At 61.3% G+C, this 12141-nt stretch overlaps 1 protein-coding gene across 1 annotated transcript in view; it reads left to right on the top strand.

Annotated features, from left to right (window-relative positions):
- Positions 1-619: 619 nt before the first annotated feature.
- The window catches only part of LOC149913456 (autophagy-related protein 2 homolog A-like), a 60719-nt gene continuing 49197 nt past the window's right edge, over positions 620-12141 (top strand). The window contains exons 1-6 of the mRNA XM_090129765.1: positions 620-692; positions 1325-1467; positions 2861-3057; positions 5660-5868; positions 8167-8317; positions 10494-10663. Of these exons, the coding sequence (XP_089985891.1) occupies positions 1352-1467; positions 2861-3057; positions 5660-5868; positions 8167-8317; positions 10494-10663 (843 nt within the window). The 5' untranslated portion in view covers positions 620-692; positions 1325-1351. The remainder of the gene's footprint in view (positions 693-1324; positions 1468-2860; positions 3058-5659; positions 5869-8166; positions 8318-10493; positions 10664-12141) is intronic.

Here is a 12141-nt window from a genome sequence, read left to right as displayed (position 1 = left end):
GTCTTATTGTGGAGGGGGGGGGTCGGCATGGGGGGGGGGGGGGGTTATTGATGGGGTCACCATGGGGGGGGGGGTTCCTGTTGGGGGGGGTCATATGGGGGGGGGGCACCCATGGATCTCATAGAGGGTCTTATTTATAGTGGGGGGGGGGTCATATGGGGGGGGCACCCGTGGGACCCATAGGGGGGGGGTTTATTGGGGGGGGGGCACCATGGGAGGGGGTCCTGTGGGGGGGGGGGTCACCCATGGGGGGATTCTTATGGGGGAGGGGGGGGTCGTATGGGGGGGGGGGGCACCCATGGGTCTCTTATAGGGGGGTCTTATTATAGGGGGGGGGGGGGTCATACGGGGGGGGCACCCATGGGTCTCTCATAGGGGGGTCTTATTGTAGGGGGGGGGTCATATGGGGGGGGGGCACCCATGGGTCTCATAGAGGGGTCTTATTGTAGGGGGGTGGTCACCATGTGGGGGGGGGTCCCATTGGGGGGGGGGGTTACTATGGGGGGGTCCTATTGGGGGTGTGAGGGTGGGGTGCCCCCCCCTCCCCCCGACCCCCCCTTTGACTCCTCCTTCCTCCCCCCCCCAACCAGGTTGGAAGTGACTTTCCCCCCCCCCCCCCCCAATCTGGGGGTCCCCGCGTGCCCCCCCCCACCCCGTTCTCCTCCCAGCGCAGCATCTATGAGAGCCATGAGGTGCGGCCCCCCCCCCCGCGGGAAGGGGGGGGGGGTAATTTTGGAGGGGGGGGGGGTCCAGGGAGGAGGTTTTTTTTGGGGGGTGGGGGGTGCAGGAGGGGCTTTTTTGAGGGGGGGGTTTAGAAGGTGGGGTTTTTTTGGGGGGGGGGTCCTGTGGGTTGAGGGGGTCTGGACTTTTTTTGAGGGGGGGGGTCTTGTGGGGTTTTGGGGAGGGGGGGTTCTGAGGGGTCTTTTGGGGGGGGGGATGTCCAGAAGGTGGGTTTTTTTTGGGGGGGGGGGGTTCTGATGGGTTGGGGGGGTGTCTGAGTTTTTTTTGGGGGGGTTCCTATGGGGTTGGGGGGGGTCTTTTTTTTTGGGGGGGGGGGGGGCAGTGCAGGAATTTTGGGGAGGGGCCATGTAGGATTGGGGGGGGGGGTGGATTTCTTTTGTTGGGGGGGGGGGGGGTCGTTTATAAGAGAATCCCTTCGATTTGGTGGGGGGGCTTTAGGTTTTTTTTTTTGGGGGGGGTTGAGTGTTGTAGAGCAATTCCTGACAATTTGGGGGGGGGGGGGGGGGTCACTTTTTTTGGCCAATGTTGGGTCTTTTTGAAAGTCCCATTGCCCCCCCCCCAAATAATTTCTTCCCCCCCCCAGTTAGTGTTACCTGGTAACCCTGAGGAGATGGGGGGGTTCGTGGGGGGGGCCATGGGGGGGTCGTGGTGCTCCCTCCATCTCAGGCTGCCCCGCGCCCACCTCCGCCTCAGCCCCCCCCAGCTGCTGCAGAGACTCTACAACAGGTGGGGGGGGGCACAGAGGGGGCGGGTCGTGGGGGGGGTCCCAATGGGTCTGGGGGTGTTGGGGGGGGGGATTGGGGGGGGGTCCCAATGGGCTTGGAGGTATTTGGGGGTGGGGGTTGGAGGGGGGGTTTGGGGGGGGGGTCCCAATGGGTCTGGGGGTGTTGGGGGGGGGATTGGGGGGGTCCCAATGGGCTTGGAGGTATTTGGGGGGGGTTGGAGGGGGGGTTTGGGGGGGGTCCCAATGGGTCTGGGGGTGTTGGGAGGGGGGGATTGGGGGGGGGTCCCAATGGGTCTGGGGGTGTTGGGGGGGGGATTGGGGGGGTCCCAATGGGCTTGGAGGTATTTGGGGGGGGTTGGAGGGGGGATTTGGGGGGGGTCCCAATGGGTCTAGGGGTGTTGGGGGGCGGTGATTGGGGGGGGGTCCCAGTTGGTCTGGGGGTGTTGGGGGGGGTTGGAGGGGGGGGTCCCAATGGGTCTGGGGGTGTTGGGGGGGTGGATTTGGGGGGGGGTCCCAATGGGCTTGGAGGTATTTGGGGGGGGTTGGAGGGGGGGTTTGGGGGGGGTCCCAATGGGTCTGGGGGTCTTGGGGGGTGGGTGATTGGGGGGGGGGGCAATGGGTCTGGGGGTGTTGGGGGGGGGCATTGGGGGGGGGGTCGCAATGGGCTTGGAGGTATTTGGAGGGGGGGTGTTGAGGGGGGGTGATTGGGGGGGGGTCCCAATGGGTCTGGGGGTGTTGGGGGGGGTGATTGGGGGGGGGTCCCAATGGGCTTGGAGGTATTTGGGGGGGGTTGGAGGGGGGATTTGGGGGGGGTCCCAGTGGGTCTGGGGGTGTTGGGGGGGGGTTGAGGGGGGTTTGGGGGGGGGGGTCCTGATGTCTTTGGGGGTATTTGGAAGGGGGGCAATGGGTTTGGGGTTATGGGGGGGGAGTTTGGGGGGGGGGGGGTAATTTGGGGGGGGGTCCCAATGGGTTTGGGGTTATGGGGGGGGTAATTTTGGGGGGGGGTAATTTGGGGGGGGGGAGTTTTGAGGGGGGTCTCAATGGGTTTGGGGGTATTGAGGGTAATTTTGGGGGGGGTCTCAATGGGTTTGGGGTTAAGGGGGGGTAATTTGGGGGGGGGGTCCCAATGGGTTTGGGTTATGGGGGGGGGGGTCCCTTGGGTTTGGGGGTATAGAGGGGGTAATTTTGGGGGGGGTCTCAATGGGTTTGGGGTTAAGGGGGGGGGGGCCATTGGGGGTATTGGGGGTAATTTTGGGGGGGGCTCAATGGGTTTGGGGTTAAGGGGGGTAAATTTGCGGGAGGGGTGCCAATGGGTTTGGGGGTAGTTGGGGGGGGGGGGGGATTTTGGGGGGGGTCCCAATGGGTTTGTGATTTTTGGGACCCCCCCCCCAACAGGCTGAACAACGACCTGCTGCTATGGGAACCCGCCGGACCCCCGCCCCCCGATGAGCCCCCCCAGGGAGGAGGCCACGCCCCCACGGGTGGCCACGCCCCTTCTGAACGCCACGCCCCTCCAGGAGGCCACGCCCACTCCGGAAGCCACGCCCCCTCCAGCGGTGACACCTTCAAGCCCTGCACGGGGGGGGGGACAGGTGGGACTATGGGGGCTATGGGGTCTTTATGGGGTCTTTATGGGGTATTGGGGTTTCTATGGGGGTCTCTATGGGGTCAGTGGGGTCTTTATGGGATTTTAGGGTTTCTATGGGGGAGTCTTTATGGGGTATTGGGGTTTCTATGGGGGGCTGTGGGGTCAGTGAGGTCTGTATGGGGTATTGGGGTTTCTTTGGGGGGCTATGGGGAGTTATGGGGTTAGTGGGGTCTCTATGGGGTATTGGGGTTTCTAGGGGGGGCTATGGGGAGTTATGGGGTCAGTGGGGTTTCTATGGGGTATTAGGGTTTCTATCCGGGGCTGTGGGGGGTTATGGGGTCTCTATGGGGTATTAGGGTTTCTGTGGGGGGCTATGGGGTCAGTGGGGTTTCTCTGGGGTATTGGGGTTTCTGTGGGGGGTGATGGGGTCAGTGGGGTCTCTGTGAGGTTTCTATGGGGGGCTATGGGGGGCTATGGGGTCAGTGGGGTCTCTATAAGGTATTAGGGTTTCTATGGGGGGTTATGGGGGACTGTGGGGGGCTATGGTGTCAGTGGGGTCTCTATGGGGTATTGGGGTTTCTGTGGGGGGCTGTGGGGGGTATGGGGTCAGTGGGGTCTCTATGGGGTTTCTATGGGGGCTATGGGGTCAGTGGGGTCTGTATGGGGTATGGGGGTTTCTATGGGGGGCTATGGGGTCAGTGGGGTCTCTATAAGATATTATGATTTCTATGGGGGGCTATGGGGTCAGTGGGGTCTCTATGGGGTTTCTATGGGGGCTATGGGGTCAGTGGGGTCTCTATGGGGTATGGGGGTTTCTATGGGGGGCTGTGGGGGTTATGGGGTCAGTGGGGTCTCTATGGGGTATTGGGGTTTCTATGGGGGCTATGGGGTCAGTGGAGTCTCTATGGGGTATGGGGGTTTCTATGGGGGGCTATGGGGTCAGTGGGGTCTCTATGGGGTTTCTATGGGGGCTATGGGGTCAGTGGGGTCTGTATGGGGTATGGGGGTTTCTATGGGGGCTATGGGGAGTTATGGGGTCAGTGGGGTCTCTATGGGGTTTGGGGGTTTCTATGGGGGCTATGGGGTCAGTGGGGTCTGTATGGGGTATGGGGGTTTCTATGGGGGGCTGTGGGGTCAGTGGGGTCTCTATAAGATATTAGGATTTCTATGGGGGGCTATGGGGTCAGTGGGGTCTCTATGGGGTTTCTATGGGGGCTATGGGGTCAGTGGAGTCTCTATGGGGTATGGGGGTTTCTATGGGGGCTATGGGGAGTTATGGGGTCAGTGGGGTCTCTATGGGGTTTGGGGGTTTCTATGGGGGGCTGTGGGGTCAGTGGGGTTTCTATGGGGTATTAGGGTTTCTATCCGGGGCTGTGGGGGCTTATGGGGTCTCTATGGGGTATTAGGGTTTCTGTGGGGGGCTATGGGGTCAGTGGGGTCTCTATGGGGTATTGGGGTTTCTGTGGGGGGTTATGGGGTCAGTGGGGTCTCTGTGAGGTTTCTATGGGGGGCTATGGGGGGCTATGGGGTCAGTGGGGTCTCTATGGGGTTTTGAGGTCACACTGGGGTCCCTATGGCGTCAGTGGGGTCTCTATGGGGTCCCTATGGTCAATGGGGTCTCTATGGGGTTGTTGAGGTTACATTGGGGTCTCTATGGGGTCAGTGGGGTCTCTATGGGGTCCCTATGGTCAATGGGGTCTCTATGGGGTTGTTGAGGTCACATTGGGGTCTCTATGGAGTCAGTGGGGTCGCTATGGGGTTGTTGGGGTCACATTGGGGTCCATATGGGGTCAGTGGGGTCTCTGTGAGGTTTCTATGGGGGGCTATGGGGGGCTATGGGGTCAGTGGGGTCTCTATGGGGTTTTGAGGTCACACTGGGGTCCCTATGGCGTCAGTGGGGTCTCTATGGGGTCCCTATGGTCAATGGGGTCTCTATGGGGTTGTTGGGGTCACATTGGGGTCTCTATGGGGTCAGTGGGGTCTCTATGGGGTCCCTATGGTCAATGGGGTCTCTATGGGGTTGTTGAGGTCACATTGGGGTCTCTATGGAGTCAGTGGGGTCGCTATGGGGTTGTTGGGGTCACATTGGGGTCCATATGGGGTCAGTGGGGTCTCTATGGGTTTTTGAGGTCACATTGGGGTCTCTATGGGGTGGGTGGGGTCTCTATGGGGTTGTTGGGGTCACATTGGGGTCTCTATGGGGTCAGTGGGGTCTCTATGGGGTTGTTGGGGTCACATTGGGGTCCATATGGGGTCAGTGGGGTCTCTATGGGGTTGTTGGGGTCACATTGGGGTCTCTATGGGGTCAGTGGGGTCTCTATGGGGTTGTTGGGGTCACATTGGGGTCCATATGGGGTCAGTGGGGTCTCTGTGGGGTTGTTGAGGTTTCATTGGGGTGTCTGTGGGGTCTCTATGGGGTTTTGGGGTCTTTCTGGGGTCCCTATGGTCAATGGGGTCTCTATGGGGTTGTTGGGGTCACATTGGGGTCTCTATGGGGTTTTGAGGTCACATTGGGGTCTCTATGGGGTCAGTGGGGTCTCTATGGGGCATTGGGGTCTGTATGGGATGGGTGCACAGCGTGGGGCAGCGCCCCATTGTGCCCCCAGTCTTGGATGGCGATGGTGGCCCCGATGCTGAAGGTGACGCCGACGATGACGCCGATGGTGACGACGGTGACGATGACGCCGACGACGATGACGATGACGACGAAGGCCCCGCGCTGCCCTCGGGCTCAGCGCCGCCGTGTCCCCAAAGCGCCGTCACCGTCCTCCTCTGCGTCCAGCGGGGGCGCATCACCGCGCACTGCGCGGCTGTGGTGTGTCACCTCTGTGTCACCTCTGTGTCACCTCTGTGTCACCTCTGTGTCATCATCTGTGTGTCACCTCTGTGTCACCTCTGTGTCACCTGTGTGTGTGTCATAATCTGTGTGTCACCTGTGTGTCACCTGTGTGTCACCTCTGTGTCACCTCTGTGTCATCATCTGTGTGTCACCTCTGTGTCACCTCTGTGTCACCTGTGTGTGTGTCATAATCTGTGTGTCACCTGTGTGTCACCTGTGTGTCACCTCTGTGTCACCTCTGTGTCATCATCTGTGTGTCACCTCTGTGTCACCTCTGTGTCACCTGTGTGTGTGTCATAATCTGTGTGTCACCTGTGTGTCACCTCTGTGTCACCTCTGTGTCACCTGTGTGTGTGTCATAATCTGTGTGTCACCTGTGTGTCACCTCTGTGTCACCTCTGTGTCATCATCTGTGTGTCACCTCTGTGTCACCTGTGTGTGTCATCACCTGTGTGTCACCTCTGTGTCATCATCTGTGTGTCACCTCTGTGTCACCTGTGCGTGTCATCACCTGTGTGTCACCTCTGTGTCACCTCTGTGTCATCATCTGTGTGTGTCATCACCTCTGTGTCACCTCTGTGTGTCACCTGTGTCACCTCTGTGTCACCTGTGTGTCACCTGTGTGTCAACTCTGTGTCACCATCTGTGTGTCACCTCTGTGTCACCTCTGTGTCACCTCTGTGTCACCTGTGTGTCATCACCTCTGTGTGTCACCTCTGTGTGTCACCTCTGTCACCTCTGTGTGTCACCTGTGTGTCACCTGTGTGTCACCTGTGTGTCACCTCTGTGTCATCACCTCTGTGTCACCTCTGTGTCACCTCTGTGTCATCACCTGTGTGTCACCTCTGTGTCACCTGTGTGTCATCTGTGTGTGCCATCATCTGTGTGTCACCTGTGTGTCACCTGTGTGTGTCATCACCTGTGTGTCACCTGTGTGTGCCATCATCTCTGTGTCACCTCTGTGTCACCTCTGTGTCACGTGTGTCATCTGTGTGTGTCATCATCTCTGTGTCACCTCTGTGTCACCTCTGTGTCACCTGTGTGTGTCACGTGTGTGTGTCATCACCTGTGTGTCACTTCTGTGTCACCTCTGTGTCACGTGTGTCACCTGTATGTCATCACCTGTGTGTCACCTGTGTGTGCCATCATCTGTGTGTCACCTCCTCCCCAAATTGTCCCCCCCCATGTCGGTCCTCCAATGCCCCCTGACCCCCCCCCCCCAGAGCCCCCCACTCCATACGTGGGTCCTCCAACCTCCCCCAGACCCCCCCTATAGTCATCCCCCCCCAAATGTGGCTCCTCCAACCTCCCCCCTGACACCCCCTCCCCAAATTGTCCCCCCCCAAATGTGGGTCCTCCAACCTCCCACTGACCCCCCCCATGTGGGTCCTCCAATGCCCCCTGCCCCCCCCAGAGCCCCTCCCTCCACCCCACTTCTGGGTCCTCCAGCCTCCCCCTCACCCCCCCCCCCACCAAAACGTGAGTCCTCCAACCTCCCCCCTGACACCCCCTCCCCAAATTGTCCCCCCCCATGTGGGTCCTCCAACCTCCCCCTGACCCCCCCCACCCAAATGTGGGTCCTCCAACCTCCCCCTCACCCCCCCGTGTGGGTCCTCCAATGCCCCCTGCCCCCTGACCCCCCCCCAGGGCCCCTCCCCCCACCCCATACATGGGTCCTCCAACCTCCCCCTGACCCCCCCCCCCCAAATGTGGGTCCTCCAACCTCCCCCTGACCCCCACCCATAACTCCCCCCCCACATGTAAGTCCTCCAACCTCCCACTGTCCCCCCCCCATGTGGGTCCTCCAATGCCCCCTGACCCTCCCCCAGGGCCCCTCCCCCCACCCCATACATGGTCCTCCAACCTCCCCCTGACCCCCCCCCCCAAATGTGGGTCCTCCAACCTCCCCATGACCCCCCCCAACACCCCCCACCCCACTTGTGGGTCCTCCAACCTCCCCCTCACCCCCCCCATGTGGGTCCTCCAATGCCCCCTGACCCCCCCCCAGAGCCCCTCCCCCCACCCCATACATGGGTCTTCCAACCTCCCCCTGCCCCCCCCCCCACCCAAATGTGGGTCCTCCAACCTCCCCCTGACCACCCCCTCCCCAAATTGTCCCCCCCCATGTGGGTCCTCCAACCTCCCCCTGACCCCCCCCCCAAATGTGGGTCCTCCAACCTCCCCCCTGATACCCCCTCCCCAAATCGTCCCCCCTCCATGTGGGTCCTCCAACCTCCCCCTGACCCCCCCCAAATTGTCCCCCCGCCCCCCCAGGACCCTCAGGGTCGCCCCCTGGAGGGGCAGCACGGGGAGCTGCTGCTGGAGCTGTGGGGGGGCCGCGTGTGCGTGGTTGGCCAGCAGGGGGGGCACAGCGGGCGGAGCTGCGCCGGCATCGAGGCGGAGAGCCTGGCCCTATTTCATGCAGGTATGGGGCGGGGGGGGCACCGACCCCATAGGGACCCCATAGGGACCCATAGGGATGCACTGACCCCATAGGGACCTATAGGGACACACCGACCCCATAGGGACCCCATAGGGACCCATAGGGATACACTGACCCCATAGGGACCTATAGGGATGCACTGACACCATAGGGACACACTGACCCCATAGGGACCCCATAGGGATGTACTGACTTCATAGGGACACACTGACCCCATAGAGACCCCATAGGGATGCACTGACCCCATAGGGACTGACAGGGACACACTGACCCCATAAGGACCCATAGGGACCCCATAGGGACCCACAGGGACACACTGACCCCATAAGGATGACTGACCCCATAGGAACCCCATAGAGACCCCATAGGGACACACCGACCCCATAGGGACCTATAGGGACACACCAACCCCATAGGGACCCCATAGGGACCCATAGGGACACACCGACCCCATAGGGACCTATAGGGACACACTGACGCCATAGGGACACACTGACCCCATAGAGACCCCATAGAGACCCCATAGGGACACACTGACCCCGTAGAGACCCCATAGAGACCCCATAGGGATGCACTGACGCCATAGGGACACACTGACCCCATAGAGACCCCATAGGGATGCACTGACCCCATAGGGACTGACAGGGACACACTGACCCCATAGGGACCCCATAGGGACCCCATAGGGACCCACAGGGACACACCGACCCCATAGGGACCCTATAAGGGGGGGCACAGCGGGCGGAGCTGCGCCAGCATCGAGGCGGAGAGCCTGGCCCTATTTCATGCAGGTATGGGGCGGGGGGGCACCGACCCCATAGGGACCTATAGGGACACACCGACCCCATAGGGACACACTGACCCCATAGGGACCCCATAGGGATGTACTGACTTCATAGGGACACACTGACCCCATAGAGACCCCATAGGGATGCACCGACCCCATAGGGACACACTGACCCCATAGAGACCCCATAGAGACCCCATAGGGACACACTGACCCCATAGAGACCCCATAGGGATGCACTGACCCCATAGGGACTGACAGGGACACACTGACCCCATATGACCCCATAGGGACACACTGACCCCATAGAGACCCCATAGGGACACACCGACCCCATAGGGACCCTATAAGGGGGGCACAGCGGGCGGAGCTGCGCCGGCATCGAGGCGGAGAGCCTGGCCCTATTTCATGCAGGTATGGGGCGGGGGGGGGCACCGACCCCATAGGGACCCATAGGGATGCACTGACCCCATAGGGACCCCATAGGGATGCACTGACCCCATAGGGACCCTATAGAGACCCATAGGGATACACCGACCCCATAGGGACCCCATAGGGGCACACTGACCCCATAGGGACCCCATAGAGCCACACTGACCCCATAGGGACACACTGACCCCATAGAGACCCCATAGGGATGCACTGACCCCATAGAGACCCCATAGAGACCCCATAGAGACCCCATAGGGATGCACTGACCCCATAGGGACACACTGACCCCATAAGGACCCATAGGGACCCCATAGGGACCCACAGGGTCACACTGACCCCATAGGGATGACTGACCCCATAGGAACCCCATGGGGACCCATAGGGACACACCGACCCCATAGGGACCCTATAGAGACCCATAGGGATACACCGACCCCATAGGGACCCCATCGGGCCACACTGACCCCATAGGGACACACTGATCCCATAGAGACCTCATAGGGACCCCATAGGGACCCACAGGGACACACGGACCTTGTAGGGATGCACTGACCCCATAGGGACCCCATAGGGACCCATAGGGCCACACTGACCCCATAGGGACACACTGATCCCATAGGGGCCCCATACTGCCACCCTGACCCCATAGGGACCCCATAAGGATGCACTGAGCCCATAGGGACCCCATAGGGACCCCTAGAGCCACACTGACCCCATAAGGACCCCATAAGGACCCATAGGGACACACAGACCCCAGAAGGTCACACTGACCCCATAGCGACCCCATACTGCCACCCTGACCCCATAGGGACCCCATAGGGACCCGCTTACCCCATCCCCACCCCATAGGATCCCAAATCCCTATAGGGTTTCTCAGTGGGATTTGGGGTCTGTCGGGGTTTCTGCGCCCCCCTAACCACCACCCCCTCCCCCTTTTAGGGTCGGTTGCGGACGATTTGGGGTCGGGGTCCCTGGAGGTGCCTATAGGGCCGCCCCCCCCCCACCTGCACCCCACAGTGCTGCCGTGGGACGACCCCAAACCCCCCCACCCCAAAACGAGCCGGATGTTGGGGGCGGCCGTCAGGGGGGTCCTGAGGGGGGACGTCAAGGTGGGGGGGTTATGGGGTCGGGTATGGGGTGGGGTTATGGGGTTGGGTATGGGGTGGGGGTTATGGGGTAGGGGTTTGGTTATGGGGTGAGGTTTGGGGTGGGGGGTTGTGGGGTGGGGTATGGGGTGGGGTTGTGGGGTGGGCTTGGTTATGGGGTGAGGTTTGGGGTGGGGGGTTATGGGGTGGGGGGGTTATGGGGTCGGGTATGGGGTGGGGTTGTGGGGTGGGGGGTTATGGGGTCGGGTATGGGGTGGGGTTGTGGGGTGGGGTATGGAGTGGGGGGTTATGGGGTGGGTTTGGTTATGGGGTGGGGTTATGGGGTCGGGTATGGGGTGGGGGTTATGGGGTAGGATATGGGGTGGGTTATGGGGTGGGTTTGGTTATGGGGTGAGGTTTGGGGTGGGGGTTGTGGGGTGGGGTTATGGGGCAGGGGGTTATGGGGTGGGGTTATGGGGTCGGGTATGGGGTGAGGGGTTGTGGGGTGGGGTATGGAGTGGGGGGTTATGGGGTGGGTGGGGTTATGGGGGCCGGGTATGGGGTGGGGGATTTTAGGGTGGGTTATGGAGTGGATTTGGTTATGGGGTGAGGTTTGGGGTGGGGGGTTGTGGGGTGGGGTTATGGGGTGGGGTTATGGGGTCGGGTATGGGGTGGGGGTTATGGGGTGGGATATGGGGTGGGGGGTTGTGGGGTGGGGTTATGGGGTGGGATATGGGGTGGGGTATGGGGTGGGGTATGGGGTGGGGTTGTGGGATTGTGGGTTTTGGGGTGAGGTTTGGGGTGGGGGGTTATGGGTGGGGTTTATGGGGTCAGGTATGGGGTGGGGTTATGGGGTGGGGGGTTTTGGGGTCGGGTATGGGGTGGGGGGTTGTGGGGTGGGGATATGGGGTGGGGTATGGGGTGGGGATATGGGGTGGGGGGTTATGGGGTGGGATATGGGGTGGGGTATGGGGTGGGGGGTTGTGGGGTGGGGTATGGGGTGGGGGGTTATGGGGTGGGTTTGGTTATGGGGTGGGGTTATGGGGTCGGGTATGGGGTGGGGGTTACGGGGTGTGGGGAGGGGGGTTATGGGATGGGCTATGGGGTGGGTTATGGGGTGTGGGGTGAGGTTATGGGTTGGGTTATGGGGTGAAGTTTTGGGGTGGGCTGTGGGGTGGGATATGGGGTGGGAGTTATGGGGTGGGTTTGGTTATGGGGTGAGGTTTGGGGTGGGGGGTTATGGGGTCAGATGTGGGGTGGGGGGTTATGGGGTGGGGTTATGGGGTGGATTTGGTTATGGGGTTTTGATGTGGGTTGGAGTGTTGTGGGGTGGGGGCTTATGGGGTGGGGTTTTGGGGTGGGGGGTTATGGGGTGGGGGGTTATGGGGTGGGGTTTTGGTGTGGGGCAGGGGGGTTTGTGGGATCAGTTATAGGGTGGGGGTTTATGGGGTGGGGTATGGGGTGGGTTTGGTTATGGGGTTTTGGTGTGGGGTGGGGGTTTA

The sequence above is a fragment of the Phasianus colchicus genome, chromosome 37 (assembly GCF_987193195.1).
Source record: "Phasianus colchicus chromosome 37, bPhaCol1.hap1.1, whole genome shotgun sequence".
NCBI classification, from domain to species: Eukaryota; Metazoa; Chordata; class Aves; order Galliformes; family Phasianidae; genus Phasianus; species Phasianus colchicus.
Note: the sequence above shows the minus strand (reverse complement) of the source record. Positions and strands in the feature narration are given on the sequence as shown.